The following is a 20,114-nucleotide window of genomic DNA, read 5'->3' on the forward strand; positions in this document are numbered from 1 at the left end:
TATTCCAAGCGTAGCCAGGTCCTTCTCCACCTGGTCCTTCTAACGGAGTGGAGGTCTTCCTCTTCCTCTGCTTATTAATTTAAGTATTTTAAGCGGTTTCCATGACGATGACATCATGAAACCATTATTACTGATTATCAAGTATATATCGAGTATTCCATTAAGGTCTATATACTTTTGAATGTGTTTGAACCATTTGTCGGAACACTTTGCCACTCTGATTAAAACATGCATTTTGAACTCATTAAGCGGCTCTTAAGGTATCGGTAAAGGAGGACCCTTAATTTATTTTTTAAAAACGATAATAAAAAGAATTTATTTGATGCCAAGTCAGAAATATATGATGAATAACTCATCAAATCGATGTTTTGAGTGCTCAAAAATGCAGTTTTTTCAGTCGATGTGTGAGATTGTTTTAATGATATGGTTGCTACATCTCCCATTTGCTTTGAATTGCTTTTTTTAGATTCGGTTCATCTTGAAATAGCATACAGTCAACTGTTTTTAACTTTCGGGCTCATGCCCGATGCCATAGACCTGCTTCGAAGCACCGCTAATGTATTTTATTGACATTTCTCTCGACCAATCGAGAAGAATATTTAAAGTCACTGTAAACAGCACAAATAGCGCTCGTATGTACTGAGTATTTATGTCATTAAAAATGTCAAACTTTACGATAAGTGTGAGTTTCTAGATTGCAACACTAATGTTGCCAAATCCCGAAATATAAAAGACAACCCACGAATTATTGAATTGAATGAAGATAAACTGAGCAGCCTAAAACGACACTCCAAATTTGAATTTATGTACATATGTATGTGGCTTTGCTATTATTAATATTGTCAAGGAATGCGATGAAACTTGGATTTGCCAACTCCCAAAATTCGAATAAACAGAAGTACAAGCTTTAGGCTATTGTACAATTGCAGTAAAGTTATTGGTACACCTGCTCAGAGTCCTGACTCAAACCCGATAGAAAATTTGTGATTTTTTTTTAAGGAAGCGAGTAGGTAATCCGTTTACAAATTAAACTGCCAACCAATTAACTGCTCTTATCAAAGCAATACAAGAAGAATGAAAAAAAATCCGGAGATCTGTGATATAAAAACCCTTATTCAGTACGTGTCCAAACGTCTGCGAGCTATTATAAATGCGAAAGATCGGTTTTAATAATACTTGGAATAATTGTTTGCAAATTGATAGTACACTATTTGTAGTTTTTATGTTTTTTTTTTTACTTTTGTGCATTATTTGTTAAAAATATTTGAATTAATAAAATTATGAAATTTTTGCGAAATAAGAATTTAATTTTTTTCACTTTGCAAACAATAGATTGACAAACTGTATATTACATAAAAATCGCCCAATTGAAACCTTTTCATGTAACATTATTTATTTATATTTGTACATGGTATTGATGATCAATGTCCCATTTAATAACTAAAGTATTTACATATACATACATACAAATATAAATATTTATGCATATGTGAATAAGAATTAAAACTAAGTACATATGTGCTAAATTCATTACTTTATTACTTTATTTTAGAAGAGTGTGGATAAAAACTATGCGATCTATTTTTGTTTACCACACTTTGACCTGGTCTACGGCGACAACAGAAGAAGAAAACACAATTGCAGAGAAAAGTGGAAAAGGCAGATATCATAAATTAGTTGTGGAAAAGAGAAAGAAGACTCGAACGAGATACAAGTAAACGCTCTCTCTCGAAGTAATAACACATATGCATTTACGTACATATATATGTATATTTACTTATATTTATCTATATGTACATATGTACCTAAGTGTTCTCGCTGCAGTCGTCAGTAGTATTTACCAGATTATACGTTTGTATACACATATTCATTTTACTGTGATATGTATCAACATTTGTAGATTTCTTGAGCATTTCTGCTCAGTAAAACGAATAGTGTACATCATAGGATTGTATTCATACATTTTTCGAGTACATTGAGGCAAACAAATTTACTTTTTCTTAAACGATTTAATACCATTTACTAGGAGGACATAAAGTAAAAAATTGCAAAATAGACTGGTAATTAGAAACTTCGAAACGCTAAATATACATACATATACTGCATATGTACATAAGTATGTATGTATGCACAATACTTTTTGAAAGCAAAGCACTGAAATTTTAAATCAACTTTGGTAATACTTTATTCAGTGTGTGTTTTGGCGATTTGTTTACACCGCTGTATCTGGTTGGTTATGAATGTATGGATGCAGGTACATATTTTTAATTCCTAACAAAAGCAGATATGATGATGATTTACCAAACAAAGAGCTACAACAACGTCCACTATGAAAATCTAAACAGTGTGCCTAAGTGTTGACGTTAGGAACAACATCACCACCAAAGAAAATTACCATCTGGACCATTCAGTCATGTTAAACTACATTCATAGGAGGACTCTTTCTGTCACTAATTATTTGCAAATTCTCACATCCATATCACATTCTCCATCTCTTGTATGCTTCATGTACATGGTGCCCCCTAATATTTTTCCTTATTTTTCTATTATATTATGCATATACGCAGGACGTAGTCCTATCCCCTCCAAAATTCGGTTTAGGCGACAAGAAGAGTCTTTATCTGAACATACTTTAATGCGACAAGGTTCACCTCCGTACATATTAGTACTACTCTTCCCATTGCTATCATCAACAACTACAACAATGTAATTCAGTGTTGCCAACACATTGCTAAATTTATGCATAACCGAAATAAAGTCTAGGCAGTTTTCCTTTAATTGTGAGATTTCCAAACACTTATGTAGATATGTATATATTTATATGTATTTGTATAATTAAGTCCAAGTCTTATTAATTGTGAATTAGGAAAAGAGATGTGAGATGAAAATCTCTCCAAACCTTTTACCGAACGCATTGTTGCGAACACTATGTAGTAGTATATTGCATTTTTTGTAAAAGTTGAGGTAAGTCAAACTTTTAATACTCTTACAACATGTTGCTTCAGAGTATAACAGTTTTGTTTCATATTAAACCATCTTAATATTTTCTTTGATAATGATTTTATTCATATTTTATGGTTAGCGATCGATATCAAGATATTTATAAGATACTAAAGGCAAATCTACAAGTCTAACTACAATTTTACGACCAGAAATTGTTAAAAAAGTTTATATTGTTCTAGTACTATTCACCAATGTGCAACATTTTATTGTATTACTAAGAAGAAAAATTGGTATAGTGCTTTGCGTTGGCAACACTATAGATAACCAAGAAATTCACGACGCCCAGACTGAGTGTACGACGGCTGTTTATATGAATGTGTGCATTGACAACGAATCAAAGTGACATGCATTTGTGTCTATTAAAATGGCTTAAGGTGCATATAAATATAGTATACATATGTACATACTTATGTCGTTTGTGTTTAAATATATTAATATATTGAATTCATACGATTTTACATAATAATTGTTATCCTTATGCTTATAAGAATATGTCAATATATTAGTAAGAAATAATAATATTGTTAATTACCTCGTTATGAAGTACTTTATTTGTGCAATATGTTCATGCATGCTTAAATATATGTATTCATATCCGCAATACTTCTTATTCCAGTATCTCAGAAATGTTTAACTTTCAAATTAGACTAAGAGCATCTTGTTTATCGAAAAAGCTACATACATTTTAAAAAACATTGCAACATTTTAAGCCGTAGGTAAATGAAGTAACAAATTACTAGTTTTAACCTGCTTAGTCGGTGGAGTTCATTATAGGGTAGTTTGTTTAAGTATTTATGTACATATGTACATACGCATGTATGTATATGTATATGTACATCTGGGAATATGCATAAACCAAATTCAATCGGGGACGTAGTGTTAGAATATACCATTAAAACAAGTCTAGATTGATTTAGCTCACATAAAGCAATAGTTTCAGGCAAAGTTTGTATCTCAATTTAGGTATTTATAACTTAAAGTTTGGTTAAAACATGGCTTTTATCTGTTTAATACATATTTAATTCGAAATTTAGAGTTGGGGGAATTAAATATTTTTCTAAGTATTCGGTAGATGTTTATATGTAGCCTTCATATCATTACACATGTACATACATACATATGTATGAATTCTTATACATTGTGCCAGCTCAGCCATCTGTCCGTTTCTATATCTTGATACATATACATATGTACTATATTTTTTATGCACTCGTGTTCTTTAAACAGGTTTGTCTCCACAACGGACTGTGTTCGCCTTCACGAACGTTGTAATGTTCACGTTTTGTATCAAACACAAACATACCTTAAATGCAAGCATGGTACGAATCGTACATTCGCATATTCGTAATTAATTTTTACCGTTAGTTTGAAAGGTTCGCATATCTATACCAAAAATAGACTTTGACTTATTTATGTACATTGATACATATAGTAAAGAACATACATACTATACATACATAAATATGTATAAATGTATGAACTTTAATATATCACAGGGTTTTATCCGGAAAGTAATAAGAGTTGATTTAAAAAAATTTATTGAACCAAACGTTACAATTCTTTAAAAACTTTTAAAATAGGCTCCTTCTGCGTCGACGCAGCACTGCTGGCGCAATTTCCAAGCATTTAAGAAGTCACAGAAGGCATTCTTGGGAATAGCCTTGAGAACCGAGGTGCATGCTATTTGGACCCCCTCTGTCATCTCAAAATGCTTGCCTTTCATCGGCATTTTCAGGCAAGGAAACAAAAAAAGTTCAGAGGGGCCACATCTGGGCTGTAAGGCGGCTGCGGAAACGTTAGGTAGCTGTTCACAAGAAAGGCGGTGCGAGCCGGGGCGTTGTCGTGGTGCAACTTCCAATCGGCTGCGATGTCTTGTCGGACTTCGTTTGAGTCTCTTGAGGACTTCCTTACGTGGAACTTGGCGTTGACGTTTTGTCCAAAAGGAACAAATTCATGGTGGACGATGCCTTTGTTGTCAAAAACGACATTTAGCATCGTTTTCACTTTGGATTTGCTCATTCCTCCCTTTTTTGGGCGACGAGACGCCGCCGTGTGCCACTCGGAAGATTGCCTCTTTGTCTCGGGGTCATACTTCTCTGGGTAAGCTTGCTGAATGCTATCAGAAGTCTCTGTCACAGATTTACCGAGTTTCACACAGAATTTAATCGGGTACCTCTGCTCGAACGAAGACTGCATTTTTGGCTTGCACCACTCACAGAAACACGTCGCACGAAAATGTTTGTCTTGACTCTCCAGGTGCTCGGAGACAACTGACCAACCGCTCGTTCGTTAGATAGGAACGCCCTCTACCGAATCCAGTCGGTGCGCGCACGCTCCGAAGTATAGTCGCGGCGGAAGAAAGTCAGTCCTATTACTTTCCGGATTGTATTGTACTGAATTTTCTTTATTATTATTAGAGGATTTGGGTGTACCCCTTTTTTTCACGGTAGATACGTTCCTCAGAAATCCGTGTAAAAAAAGAGGCGTTTCCTATAGTAAAATGGGAGATACATATGTACGTTCCATGTCATCTGAAAACCGTGTAAAATGAAATAAAGAACTATTTTACTTTGAAAAACCGAGTAAAAAATGTTGTAAACTATAAAATTTCAAGTGGTGCTTATCACAACGCACTTCCCCGGGAGTCAGCAAATACCTTCAACGAGGGTTCAACCAGAACCACCGCTGAACGCAGCTGACTATCGAAGCCAAATAGTAGACAAAAGAAAAATCAAATACGCCATAAATAGTTTTGCACCATATAAAGCGGCAGGTCCTGACGGGATTATGCCCATAATGCTGCAAAAACTGGTAGAACCAATGGTTCTAAGGCTAGAAAATATATACAAAGCAAGCATACAACTACTTTACATCCCAAGAAGTTGGAAAAGAAGTAAAGTTGTGTTCCTCCCAAAACCAGGCAGAAGAACACACGAGAATGCCAAGGATTTTAGACCTATAGCCTTACCTCCTTTATGCTGAAGGTACTAGAAAGGCTAATAGATCTACACGTAAGAACAATAATGGCGGAGAAGTTATCGAAGTCCCAACATGCGTACATGAAGGGCCGATCAACCGAAACCGCCCTTCACGAGGTGATAAGTGTAATTGAAAAATCACTACATCACAAACAATACACCATGGCTGCATTTCTAGACATAGAGGGCGCCTTCAACAACATAGAAGTAAATGCGATAATTAATTCTCTGGCACATGGTGGGATAGACGACACTGTGTGCAGATGGATACTATCGATGCTTGAGAATAGGAAAATTATAGCTTCAAACGGCGCTGCAACACAAACAAGCTATGTGAGTAGAGGAACGCCTCAAGGGGGGTCCTCTCTCCGCTTCTATGGGTTGCAGCGCTGAACGAAATACTACTCCAACTAAACGGTGGAGGAGTGAAAGCAGTAGCGTATGCAGACGATATAGTGTTGTTGGTCTCAGGCATGTTTCCTTCAACAGTCAGCGAGACTATGGAAAGAGCACTTCGTAGGTTAAACCTATGGGCTAAAAACAATGGTCTAGGAGTTAACCCGAACAAAACAGAATTGATGCTATTCACTAGCAGAACCAAAATACCTCAGTTTCAACTTCCGGTACTAAACGGTACTACACTCACTCTATCCCCCACAGCTAAATACTTGGGGGTGGAGATTGACACCAAACTGTCCTGGAAAATAAATATAGAAAAAAGAATAAGCAAAGCATACATGGCCTACTATACTTGTAAGAAAATCGTCAACAAAAATTAGGGCCTTAAACCAAGTATAATCATGTGGATGTATACGGCTGTCATAAGAACTATACTTACATATGGAGCTCTGGTATGGTGGCCAGCGCTAAACAAACAATACAATATTAGAAAATTAAATGGAATACAAAGAGCAGCATGTGCGGGTGTTACGGGTGCAATCAGGTCATGTCCGACTGATGCGCTCAATGTGATCATGCATCAACTACCAATGGACATTTTTATTCACAAAACAGCAGCTATTGCGGCGATAAGAATAAAAGAATTGGGAGGTTGGAATCAGCAGAACTACGGACATGGTGTAATTCTAAAGAAGTTCACTATTAATAAATCAGACTACATTCTCCCAAAGCTGGATTTCAATAGACACTTCCAGGTGAGGATACCATCTAGACGAGAATGGAGAAGAGGTTCAATGGTAGAGGAAGATACCACCTCAATCTATACCGACGGGTCCAAAATGGACTGTGGAGTAGGCACGGGGGTATTCTCCGCTGATCTAGGCATATCTCTCTCTATACGTCTACCGAACTCGGCTAGCATCTTCCAAGCAGAAGTACTAGGCATAGAAAAAGCCTGCGAAGTTCTATTAGAAAACCACGGGAACTATATTTACGGACAGCCAGGCAGCCCTGGCATTGTCTTCACCCATGACAAATTCCAGTACAGTTCACAACTGCAAGAGAGCACTAAGCTCAATAAAAGACAAGCTCCAGCTAAACTTGATCTGGGTTCCCGGCCACAGGAACATTTTCGGTAACGAAAAAGCAGACGAGTTGGCAAAGGCAGGAGCTTTCCTCAATGAATCCAAGGCGGAGCTAATACCAAGCCCGCTAGGATCGGTAAAAGGAGAGATCAATAGACAATTTCAGCAAATTGCAAACAACAGGTGGAAAAACATTACAAAATGCGTCATAACTAAACAATTATGGCCGACATATGACAGGAAAAGAACCAATGACTTATTAAATAGGTCAAGAAAAAGTATTTACAGAATAACAGCTACCACAACAGGGCACTGGCCATTTGGGGAACATGCGTCCAAAATGGGATTGCCCTACAACGACATCTGCCGTGGCTGCGGAGTAGCAGGGAACAAGGAAACAATCTTCCACTTTCTCTGCGAATGCCCAGCTCTAGCACAGATCCGACACAAAACACTCGGAATCCACCAAGCACCAAACCTTGAATGGATTTCCACCAAAAGCATATCGGACATAAGTAGTTTCATCGAAACCTCAAAATGGTTTGAGAGAGAAGGTGAAACGTAATAGCAGATACAGGAGGTTCTACGAATAGTGTATCAAAATGGCACATCAAGTGCTAATTGAGCCCGATAGGGCTGCACTCCTACCTACCTACCTTCCTATAAAATTTCAGATAAGCATACAAATTGTATGTTCATATGGCATTTTATTGAGCATTAAAACTAAAAATACATAATTCACACAGGTAACAAATTGGTAGATTAAGCAAAAAACAAAAGAAATCTGTTAATCCAGAACTAAGAACAGAAAAATTAGAATAGAAATAAGGAAAAAATATTTACATAGCTACATAATTATTCGTCTCTATTTGAAAACAAGCGCAATTGTTTGCGACGAACTGGACTAAAGTCGGTAACATCGCTGGATATATCCATTTCCTTTAAGAGTTATCGAATAAAGGGATTTCCCAGTTACGACTATGTATGTTCATTCAATGGTGCTAAGTGTGGTAAAAACAAACTTAATAACAGTAGTGATTTTGAAACCGTACTAGATTAAAAAATTTTTACAAAAAAAATGTTTCTCAACCGTGTAACTTCAAATCCGTGTAAAAAAAGAGTTGGGTGTATTGGCTAAATTTTAACCGTTTTTAACCTAAGGGCACATTATTATAACAAAATGTTTATCTTTGAATTTCAATGATATATTTTCAACATTAAAAGAACGATATTCCATTTCTAGGGCCTTGAAGAGATATGGCCCGTTTTTAGACTAGAGATGGACTATTTTGAAGGCACTATTTGTGCACAGTTTTGCTCTTATATCTTACTTGGTGCTTTATTAAAATGCTGTAAAGTGAAAGAATCGAATGGAATTTAAGCTTCTGAAATATGGGAAGTAAGCGTGGTTGTAGTCCAATATATTTCGAGGATCGAGATCGAAATCAAATTAAAATATCGAGGAAGAGAATTTTTTAATTCAAATACATCTTTAACGATATAAAAAAACACCTGTTTATGCTTATTCAAATACGTTTTTAAAACAATAAAAATCCTCAGGTGAGAGTATCATGGTTTTTCAATATTTCATTTGTAAAATCATCAAATATGATGGAACTACACAGCTATGTTCAATGAAATAACAGTGCTGATGACTGCAAAAATGGATATACAGTGAAATTCCCCTTTAGAACACAACGTTTTCATTAATATTTTCATACAGAACCAAGTCCTATAACCTGGCATGAGTATGTTCCACTGACCGGGGACGGTAGTTTCTGTTTTTTAATTCTTATTAATATGTGGAGTTCTGCTACATTCTTTTTTTTGGTTTGCGGTGGATTAACGGAAACTAATGGGTTATTGTGATTCACTCACTACTGCATAATATTGGCTGGAATTTATTAGCTCCGTAGAAATATAATTCGGACAGCTTCCGTAGCCGTACAAAAACATTGCCACGGCGGGTGTCCGCTTAAGAGGAAATTCACCGTATATATCATTACATATGCATATGTATATGCATATCTCTTAATTTAGTAATGCATATGTATGTATGTATATGTAAATTCTCTCACTGCATTAAAATCTGCAGTTTTAAGTTTATTCAGTTTTTAATATGGTAGAATTCATCTCTTTGTGTTAAGCGGAAACAGTGATTGAAACCAAATGTAGAGAAATGTTAGTAAGCGACGCCAAACAAATTATTTATATTAGATTATAATACCAAAAAGAAACATTTTTCCAATATACATAAACTGTGACAAAACCAAAAATAAAGAAATGTTTTGAGAGAGCGGAAACAGTTGAAGGAAGCGTGAACTTTAACCAGAGAGAAAAATTATTCAAATTAATGGAGTATAGGAATTGGGAGAAAATTTGACAAATTTAAAAGTTAAAGTTTTAAAATTGTACATTTTTCAACTACTGTGTTTTTCCTTACCTATCTAAACCTGTGAGGTTATTGTTATTATAAAGTGAATTGTTCAAACCCCTAAAGATATTAAAAATATCAAAAGATACACAAAAGTTAATTGAAACTGTATAGGTTTACGGTGGTGTGCTTATAGCCATATGTACATTTGTATACATATGAATGTATGTATGTTTACATCCTCTCTTGCGAGCATAAGCCACACACAGAACTTAAATGTATGCGTAAGAGCATTGAACAACTAAAATTCAAAGTAAATGACAAAACACTGAGACATTTAAAACAATTTACTAATTTTTGTAATTCTTGACGAGTTATACGAGCGAATAAGAACAGTCAATTACCTTAACTTCCCTCACGCTATATTCAAGATATGTATTGAATTGGCGCGAGTCTATAAAAAATGCATATGGCCGCATAGGAATATGTGTACATTATCCATGCATATGTATGGATGTGTGTATGTGTGGATATGTGTTAGTGTATAATATTCCAATCTTCAATTATCTTACTTTTTGTGCTCGACACATATTTTAATACTTAATCCAATCAGTATTTCGATTAGTATATTAATCAAGCTTATGTATGTATATACACAAGTTTTGAACTTCACAGTATATCACATTTAATTTCACATGAACAGACTCGCATGCTGTTGTTGCAATTTCGTTCCTTAGTAATTCGAAGCATTTTGCTTAAATAACAAATTGTTGGTAAAGACACGTCTGTTGCCGTATTTACAAAATTCACTTCCGCCATAGACAATTATCGACATTGAACCAAATAGTATACAAATTATATTATTTTTCTTTTTTGATTTTCACTTCACACCAGTTCACTTAACACAAAAAAATTTCTACATTTATGCGCCGGATGCATAAGTATATAACCGCTGACATTTTGCTTCTTACTAATTTCTGACTGCATGTAGTGAGGCAATGTTGCCTACCCAAACAAATTATATGATTAATTGAGCAAAGAGAATTGAAATAAATTCGCCTTAGTTTTAAATTTAAGAGAATAAATTACAAAGCCAATGAGTAATGGCTGAGATGGGGAAAATTTATCGTTTTATTAAGTTGCAAAAAATAACAACGTAGTGTTACCGTTTTCATTAACACGTGTAGGCATTTGTATCGTTAATAATATAGACAATATTGCAAATAATTTTATTGTCCACATTATCTTGAACCACATGGTTTATATTTCGGTGTGATATTTATTAGCATTGAAAAAAACTATTGCTAATAGAATTAGCATTATCTGGCAATAAAATTTATTGCTGTAGTCTGGCAACATACTCGTTTAGTAGGGTTAATTTTTTTATTTTCTGTTATAAGTTCGCGGGTGACAACATTTGAAGTTATTGTCTGTTTTGATGGAGCAGTAGTTACAGACAAAAGAGGTATTGAAATTACCACCATCCTTTCCAGCGGATTAATTCAAATATATTTATTACATCTTGCAACAATATGTCTGATTCATCAGATTATTGGTGTGATTTGACACTGGACCAAGAGACGCTACATAATGAGGACGCACCAAATAATTCGCCCATAGAAGAGTGTCTAGGGTTTGACAACAATGTTGGCGATTCATGGCTGTATCCTAGTAATTTACCGGAGCGGACCTATCAGTTAAGCATAGTAAAAACATCACTCTTCAATAACACACTCGTTGTGTTGCCGACTGGGCTTGGTAAAACATTCATTGCTGCAGTTGTAATGTATAACATCTACCGATGGTATCCGACTAGTAAAGTCATATTTATGGCACCAACTCGTCCATTGGTGGCACAGCAATTTGAGGCATGCCAACGTGTAATGCCATTTCCTGATGAAGATACTATTGAGCTGACTGGTAGATTGCATCGTAACAGTCGTAAAGAAATTTGGAAAAAGAAACGTGTATTCTTTGCAACACCTCAGGTGGTACTGTCCGATATGATTGCCGATGAAGGCAAATGTCCGCCCGACTCAAATTTTCCTTTTAAACAAGTAAAACTGATTGTGATAGACGAAGCTCATCGGGCAAAGGGACGGTATGCATATACAGAAGTGGTTCGAGCCATGGAGAAACGAAATAATTACTTTAGAGTGGTGGCACTCTCAGCAACTCCTGGTCGTACGATGGAAGATATTGCTGAAGTAGTACAAAATCTACTCATATCTCAGATTGAAGTACGTTGTGACACGTCAGAAGATGTATTGCCTTATATGCATAAACGGGATATGAAAACTGTAGTAGTACAGCTTGGAAATGAAATAAAGGAATTATATGCAGAGATCTTATCAATTATAGATCCTTATCTAAAGGACTTAATTAGTGCTCAAGTATTGAGAGGATCGTTGAAAAACATTTCACGTAATTTCCTTTTGTTCGAACAGAAACGTTTTCGGGAGATTAATCAAAATGCACAGGATCAAAAAAATTTATTGGTTTCAAAAAATTTTTCATTTTGCATTAGTATGTATCATGCTCTAGAACTATTGGAACGTCATGGCATTCGCGTATTTCTTAATTTTTTCGGGAAGGACGAAGATGGGCGGAGTAATTATGTTGTAAATGTGGAACCTAAAGTACGTCATTTATTGGATCGACTGCGGGATCACTTTGGTCGAGACTCTTTTGAAATTTTAACAAATATGATGGTCAATGGTCAATTCGTTAAAATGCCCGACAATTTTGACTTTGGACACCCAAAGTTTGAGCAAGCAAGAACTTGTTTACTTCAGCATTTTCAAGTATGTTTGCCGTTAAAATATATTAATATTTATTATTCCTGTCATAAATATATTTTAAATATTTATAGACTACACCAAACTCGCGTGCTATAGTTTTCTGTGAATATAGAGAAACAGTTATGCTGATGTATCGATTATTGTTACAGCATGAGCCGCTACTGAAGCCACGTTATTTTGTAGGTCAGTATGATTCCTTCTGTGTTAATTTTTATAATTAATTTTCATATAATTTCATAAGGTCAAGGTGGTAACATGGGTAGTTTGCGTTCACTAACACAAAAACAACAAATTAAAATTATGGATGACTTTCGAAGTGGAAAATGTAATATTCTTATAGCCACCTCCATAGGAGAAGAAGGTATTGATGTTGGCGAAGTAGAACTAATTTTATGCTTCGACATCAATACTTCAAATCCACAACGTTTTCTTCAAAGAATTGGGCGAACTGGAAGGAAAAAGCAGGGTAGTGTTGTGGTATTGGTTACCGAAGGACGGGAAGAACAAATTTTCAAAAATGTTTTAGCTCAAAAAGACTTAACTAATCCAAGAATGCTTCAATCAATGATAGTAAACAAATCCCTATATAAGAAATCACCACGATTGGTCCCTACTGATGTAGATCCCAAAGTAATTCGCGTTTTTATAAAACCTACTAAGTCCAAGGAAAACAAAAAGGACATAAATTCAAAAAACAGAACAAAAAAAAAGATAATGTCTACTCCTAACTCAATGTTCATGGATCCTTCACAGCATGGTGTAGAAACGCAGCAAAATCTTGAAAAATGTTTAAGAAGAATCGATGAATATTTCAATACTTTTGATGATCCCGTGGCATCTAATACACAATTGTTAAAGGGAATTACATGTACGCAAAAATTCTCGCATAAATTGAATTCCTCTCAAGGAATATCTCTATATAATTCTCAACGTTTTCGTAATCTAAAAAGAGTTCTTGAGAAAAATTCTACTGTAATACCTTCCAAAGAAATTATTACAAATCCGATAGAACAATTAAAGTCCTCCAAGGTATCTAATGATGGAAAACGTTTTATTTTACGCACTCAACCATGTATTATTAGAAATATTTTTGATAAGATGAAGTTGTTGGAAATATTACCTTTAAAACCCGACGAAATGTCAGACGAAGAAAAAGATATCCGACATTTGTACGACTTTATTGAAAAATTGTTAGGGGGCGATCTCTCTATGGAAATTTTCATTGATGATGCTGATATTGAACGCTTAGCTAGACAACGAATGTATAGACCTCCCTCTGATTATGATCTAAGTGATAGTGAGTACAAAGATGTTTGCAATACAATATTCGATGGATTGGAAGAACAAGGACTTTTATGCGATAATTTTGATTACATACAAGAAGAGTTGAAGAAAACTAAGTTTTATGAAGACTCATATCCCAAAGTAGAAAGTGATGATTATCATCATATGTCATATTCACCACTAAGAAATGATACCGATTCAATGGTATATGAAACTGTTATTTTAGATGAAGAAACAGAAATCAGCACATTTGGTGAAACTAGTCTAAATAATAATAATGGTGATTATCAACCTATATCACAATCACCACTGAGAAATGATGGCGATTCAATGGTATATGAAACTGGTATTTTAGATGAAGAAGGTGAAATCAGCACATTTGGTGAATATAGCCAAAATAATGAATCTATATGTCAAAATAATTGTCAAAGACATAAACTTGCAATAAAAGCAAGTAACAAGTCAGCTCTAAAACAGGGTCCTTTAGCAAAAGCTTTTCAGCGGCAGCGTTCAAAGTTTAGGAACAAAATTCAAACAAAAGAGCAATCATTGAAACTGGTGGACGATAATTTTAGTACATATAGCAACAGAGATAAAACATCTGACGTTATAACTTTATTTGAGACATCAGATGAAGATAATCAGGTAAAAACAAGGGCCTTGATCAGTGGAAGTTCAAAAAACTCCGAACCGAAATGTATAAAGCCAAATTTAAACAAATGTTCGAATGACTGCAAAAAATTCGGTTTTATTAGTGATCTTTCTAAGCAAATGCCTTCATTACCACAATCAACCCAGAATGATTTAGATGTAGATATAAATGATTTTTTGAAACCATTTCCTGAAGAAACTCCTAACGAATCAGGTGACAACATCCCTACTAAATCCAAAATTGACAATAGTAGTATTTTTAGTAATCGACCTTTTTACTCCTTCTCAAATTTTAATTTAATTCAAAAAGGAAATAAATGCACTTCTACAGAAAACTATAATTCAGAAGTTTTGGGTTCTAACACCGCCATAACACCACCAGAAGGACTAACAGATATAGAAGAGCAATATAGAAAATCATCAACCCTGTTCGCTCCGCTCAAAAAAGAAGCTAATGAATTTTTAAATACATCAACTAATGTCAATCTTAATTTAGAAATGCAGAGTGCTAATAGACCCATAACACCACCAGAAAGATTACCAACTCAACCAGAGCTGTATGAAAAATCACCAACCCTTTTCGAATTGTACTTAGAAAATATTAAAAGGTATAAAGGGAACATGCCGGAACATATAAAACAGTCCGTTGCCTTCGCAGAGAAACAGATTCGCGAAGCATCATCTGATCGGCATTTATTTTCAACAACAAATGTAAGTTATAGTGAAGAAAAAATTATTTCATCGAACGTTTCAGGTGAAACGAACGAGAGAGCAGTAGGGTCGGAAACTGATTGTGAAGAGTTTATTGAAACACAAATCGTACGTATATAAATAAAGAATCGTTTTATAGTGGCGATGATAATATTATAATGTATTTAAATTAACAGCCCAACCTTTGTACGGAATCCATTTCAAACACCTACAGAGATTCTAGTGTTACTAATGCAGAGGCAGAGGAAGGGTCTGAAACGGAGTGCGAGGAAATCACTGAAACGCAAAAGGTAACCCATTTTGACATTTTTTTAAGTATCTGTATCTCATATGCATATTGTATACATTACACATAGACTGTTGATTGCTTCCGATTACAACGCCAAAATCGTCATAATCAGGATCATGATCCTGTATGTAGTGGCGATGAATATAGTGAAACGCCCAGTAATCAGTATATAAAAGAATTGAATTGGAATGAATTTACTATAAAGGCAGGTAACAAGTCGACTCCAGTAAAGGGTCCTTTAGAAAAAGCTTTTCAGCGGCAGCTTTCAAAGTTTGGAAATAAAATTCATATAAAAAGGAAATCATTGAAACTGGTGGACGGAAATAAATCATCTAACGTTATAATTTTATCTGACACATCAGATGAAGATTATCAGGTAGAGACACAGGCCTTGATAAGTGGAAGTTTCAAAAACTCGGAACCGAAATGCATAAAACCAAATTTAAACAAATGTTTTAAACAGATGCCTTCATTATCAAAATCAACCCAAAATGACTTAGACGTAGACATAAATGATTTTTTGAAACCATTTCCTGAAGAAACTCCTGACGAATCAGGTGACAACATCCCTGCTTTGAAACCCAAAATTGAAGTTAGCAGTGTTTTTACTAATCGACCTTTTTACTCCTCAAATTTCAATTTAATTCAAAAAGGAAATAAATGCACTTCTAGCGAAAACTATAATTCAGAAGTTTTGGGTTCTAACACCGCCATAACACCACCAGAAGGACTAACAGATATAGAAGAGCAATATAGAAAATCATCAACCCTGTTCGCTCCGCTGAAAAAAGAAGCTAATGATTTTTTAAATACATCAACTAATGTCAATACTAATTTAGAAGTGCAGAGTCCTAATAGACTCATAACACCACCAGAAAGATTATCAACTCAATCAGAGCCATATGAAAAATCACCAACCATTTCCGAATTGTACTTAGAAAATAAGAAAAGATGTAAAGGGAACATGCCGGAACATATAAAACAGTCCGTTGCTTTCGCAGAGAAACAGATTCGCGAAGCATCATCTGATCGGCATTTATTTTCAACAACAAATGTAAGTTATAGTGAAGAAAAAATTATTTCATCGAACGTTTCAGGTGAAACGAACGAGAGAGCAGTAGGGTCGGAAACTGATTGTGAAGAGTTTATTGAAACACAAATCGTACGTATATAAATAAAAAATCGTTTTATAGTGGCGATGATAATATTATAATGTATTTAATTTAACAGCCCAACCTTTGTACGAAATTAATTTCAAACACTCACAGAGATTCAAGTGTCACTAATGCAAAGGCAGAAGAAGGGTCTGAAACGGAGTGCGAAGAAATTACTGAAACGCAAAAGGTAACTCATTTTGACATTTTTTAAGTATCTGAGATACATATGTATGCAATGTATTCAAAGGCTGTTGATTGCTTCCGATTACAACGTCAAAATCGTCGTCGTCTGGATAATTTTATTGATTATGAGGCTGCAGCAAGTGGCGATGAAAGTGACGATGAAATGCCCTGTAGTCAGTATATAAAGGACTCTATGATTGTATCGAGTGATGAGTTGGATACAATAGACGAAAATGCACCCACATGCTCTCAGATGCAAGCACATTATCTTCAATCCATTAAGTACATATGTCAAATACTACTAATTTAAACCATACCCTAATACTGGTAATATTAAAAATATACGGCTCAATATTATTTATATTTCAGAAGCCCCAAACCTATAGCTCGTAGTACTTTCAAAATTCCGCCCTTCCGGGAGTATAATGATCTCAGCCAAATTTACTCACAAATGCCCCCTAAAGAACCTTCCCAATATGTTTATGACTCCTTTGTAGTAGCTGAAGGACATGATAAAGAATGTATGAAATCACAAAATGAAACATTGAGCCCGCTGGAACGAGCCGAACGTATTTTAATAGAACAAAAACGTGCACGAAAAAAATTCAAAAAGGTCGCCGAGTTTAAGAAACGAAAGCGTATTCGCCAGGTTTCCGATAGTTCTGATGACGACTTTATTCCTCTTAAGTAAGATTACAAATTTGTATGTTTTTATTTAAAAAATGCTTAGCGCAGCTGTAACTCTAGTACGATGAGTAGTATATTAGATATATATATATATACGTATGCAAGTATAATTAATAAAATATAAAAACTTAATTTCTCGAACAATACCTTTTCAAAGTTATAGCTGATACAATTAAAATAGCAGTTACTTCTTATTGTAAGCTGTCAAGATTCGTATTATTATCATCGGTAGTATGGCTAAGTTTATGCAGGTTACTAGATTTTATGTACACTTCGTTAAATAACTTTGGCAAGCTGCAATTCTTGTTTAGTCCGATGGCTGTATTTACAGCTCTTGATTCTAAATCCTGTTCGTAAATATTCTCAAATAGTTTTTGATTTTTATTTACATGTGTATCTTTTACTTTTGACAACTTTTCTTGTTTTAAACTTTTCTTTGCTATTTTTGTACAATTTACAATTACCGAGAGTAATATGCAAAATTCTACAATGGCAATGATAAGACTAAATTGTAAGAACAATGTATACTGTTCATTATACCAATTCTCTATGTATTTGAGACAAGGCATTTTATGACGATTTTTTACATAGTCCATTTTCTGCAACATTTGACATTGAGTTATGTTCTCGGGCTTCGGATCCAAATAAGACAACTTATCATCGGCATTGTGTAAAATACAACAAGTAAGAGGTACCACCCACTCTCGCTGACCGTAACTTTGCAGTTTCCAAAGGGATGTGTCATAGTTAATATCGTTATTTATGCCACAGCAACCGAAATGAGTCTGGACCAAATCAATGGCGTTCGTGAATTGCTCTTTTCCAGGCATACCATAGTTTCCCTGTAGAACTTTAACCATTTTCGACTCATCCAAACTGATGCCCAAACAATGTGGCCACAATGTAATCGCTAGACAGACTAATAACTGAGCTAGGAGTAAAACGACCACTGATAAAAAATACAAACTAAGGCAGCAATAGGTGTCCAGGCTGGATGCCCAAAATCCAACCATGGAGACGAGGACTGCTACACATCCCGCTACAGGAACGCCAACGGACATATAATAGAACAACGGTTGTGGTAAGCTGTTCAGTTTCTCGCTTGTTGTCACCAGAAGACGTGATAGAAGAATACGTTTTGAATCGTTAAAAAGAAAGAAACCAAAAACGAAAAGAAACATATAAATTGTTAAATCCACAAAATTATATAGATTTTTGGGAAAAATAAGCCGCTCACAACAATTAAAAAGAAAGAAACCAAAAACGATAAGGACCACTCCACAGAACTAGAAAAGAAACATATAAATTGTTAAATCCACAAAATTATATAGATTTTTGGGAAAAATAAGCCGCTCACAACAATGATAACAGAAAATAAGAAAAAACTTTATTTCCGATTGCACCGAAACTATAATACCTCTCAGAAATAGAAAATTTTCCATATAAGAACATAGAGTACCGAAAATCATGATATGTAGTATATATGGGAAGGGCTAATTCAAAAGTAGGTTTCACCAACTTTCGATTCACAAATACTGTACACATTATTTTCAGAAAATATATTCATTTTGCCACAACTTATTTCAAAATTAAATTGGAATCGTATAGGAAGGAAGTAAGCGTGATTGTAGTTCGCTTTGGTCCATTTTCAAACTGATTTCAAGTTATTTTATGAAAGAAATTTGATAAAACATTGTCTGGTAATTGTTGAGATATGAAATTTCACATAATGATGGATGGTGTCGCACGCACTGTCTGATTCTTTTAAAGCGATTTACATGCCAACATGCTAGAGTATGTTTATAGTTAAATTTAATGATGGTTTCATTATGTGTATCAGGTTTCGTCCAGATATATAAAGATTTACTCTACTACTTGCACATACGCATAGAGACAATCATCCAAAAATCAATTCGCTTCAACATTCTGAGATATGTACATAACTGTATACCTATCTTTTAATTTCAAAGCGTTTCAACAACTGTTACACTCTTTGCAACATGTTGAGAACGTATAATATAGTGTAAGCATCAGAGCGTAACGGACAATATCGAGCACCGACTATGTTTTTCAGTCAAACGTTCCAATATTAATTTATATGCATATACTGAGTTTTTACTATCACATTATAAGCAAAAATTTGATTTTACTTACCAAGAATATGAGATTACAACAGTTGAGCAATATTTTATGATTGAATGCGCGCGACATTGTTCGATTTTTACTTTGTCAAATTTTGTAGTATACTTTCGTATGTATGTCAGTGTGTAAAAAAGTTAATATGATTATTTGATTAAAAACGAATAATTTAATATATTTTTAACATTACTTAAAATCACGACTAAATTATTTAATCTAATGCTCACCGAATACTAAATAGAACTGATGGTCTACTGCGGTGTCATTTATGTCAAAGAGATCTTTCGCATGCTTCGAATATTAGATACAATGTTACCGTTGTTATTAAATGTAAACAAGCTAACAAACAAATTGAATAAAATTTGCAATTGAA

At 34.6% G+C, this 20,114-nt stretch overlaps 3 protein-coding genes across 9 annotated transcripts in view; 1 reads left to right on the forward strand and 2 right to left on the reverse strand.

The window, feature by feature from the left end:
* The window catches only part of LOC126756747 (neurogenic protein mastermind), a 50,364-nt gene extending 39,549 nt beyond the window's left edge, over positions 1-10,815 (reverse strand). Inside the window, exon 1 of one of the 2 annotated variants that reach the window (XM_050470021.1) lies at positions 10,412-10,815. The gene's annotated coding sequence lies outside the window, so the exon portion shown is untranslated. Of the gene's footprint in view, positions 1-10,243 lie in introns of both variants that reach the window. The other variant, XM_050470022.1, reaches the window with a different exon arrangement.
* Positions 10,816-11,232: 417 nt separating this feature from the next.
* On the forward strand, positions 11,233-17,734 carry LOC126757265 (uncharacterized). Of its 5 annotated transcripts, none has more exons than XM_050471038.1 (9): positions 11,235-12,643; positions 12,712-12,823; positions 12,882-15,394; positions 15,463-15,576; positions 15,643-16,132; positions 16,229-16,737; positions 16,806-16,919; positions 16,980-17,197; positions 17,285-17,734. In XM_050471038.1, exons 1-9 carry the CDS (start codon positions 11,372-11,374, stop codon positions 17,604-17,606), a joined length of 5,664 nt encoding a protein of 1,887 aa, XP_050326995.1. In that variant the 5' UTR covers positions 11,235-11,371; the 3' UTR covers positions 17,607-17,734. The 5 variants fall into 5 exon arrangements, with proteins under 5 accessions (XP_050326997.1, XP_050326996.1, XP_050326995.1 ...); XM_050471037.1 differs by having other exon boundaries at positions 12,882-14,789; positions 14,886-15,394; positions 15,643-16,737; XM_050471036.1 differs by having other exon boundaries at positions 15,643-16,737.
* Positions 17,519-20,114, reverse strand: LOC126757269 (uncharacterized). Of its 2 annotated transcripts, XM_050471045.1 has the most exons (4): positions 19,969-20,114; positions 19,757-19,848; positions 18,845-18,888; positions 17,519-18,748 (listed from the first exon to the last, which is right to left on the reverse strand). In XM_050471045.1, the coding sequence occupies exons 2-4, from the start codon at positions 19,811-19,813 to the stop codon at positions 17,794-17,796; spliced, it is 1,056 nt and encodes a 351-aa protein (XP_050327002.1). In that variant the 5' UTR covers positions 19,814-19,848; positions 19,969-20,114; the 3' UTR covers positions 17,519-17,793. The 2 variants fall into 2 exon arrangements, with proteins under 2 accessions (XP_050327002.1, XP_050327003.1); XM_050471046.1 differs by having other exon boundaries at positions 17,790-18,773; positions 18,870-18,888; positions 19,757-20,114.

This window comes from Bactrocera neohumeralis, chromosome 4 (genome assembly GCF_024586455.1).
Source record: "Bactrocera neohumeralis isolate Rockhampton chromosome 4, APGP_CSIRO_Bneo_wtdbg2-racon-allhic-juicebox.fasta_v2, whole genome shotgun sequence".
NCBI classification, from domain to species: Eukaryota; Metazoa; Arthropoda; class Insecta; order Diptera; family Tephritidae; genus Bactrocera; species Bactrocera neohumeralis.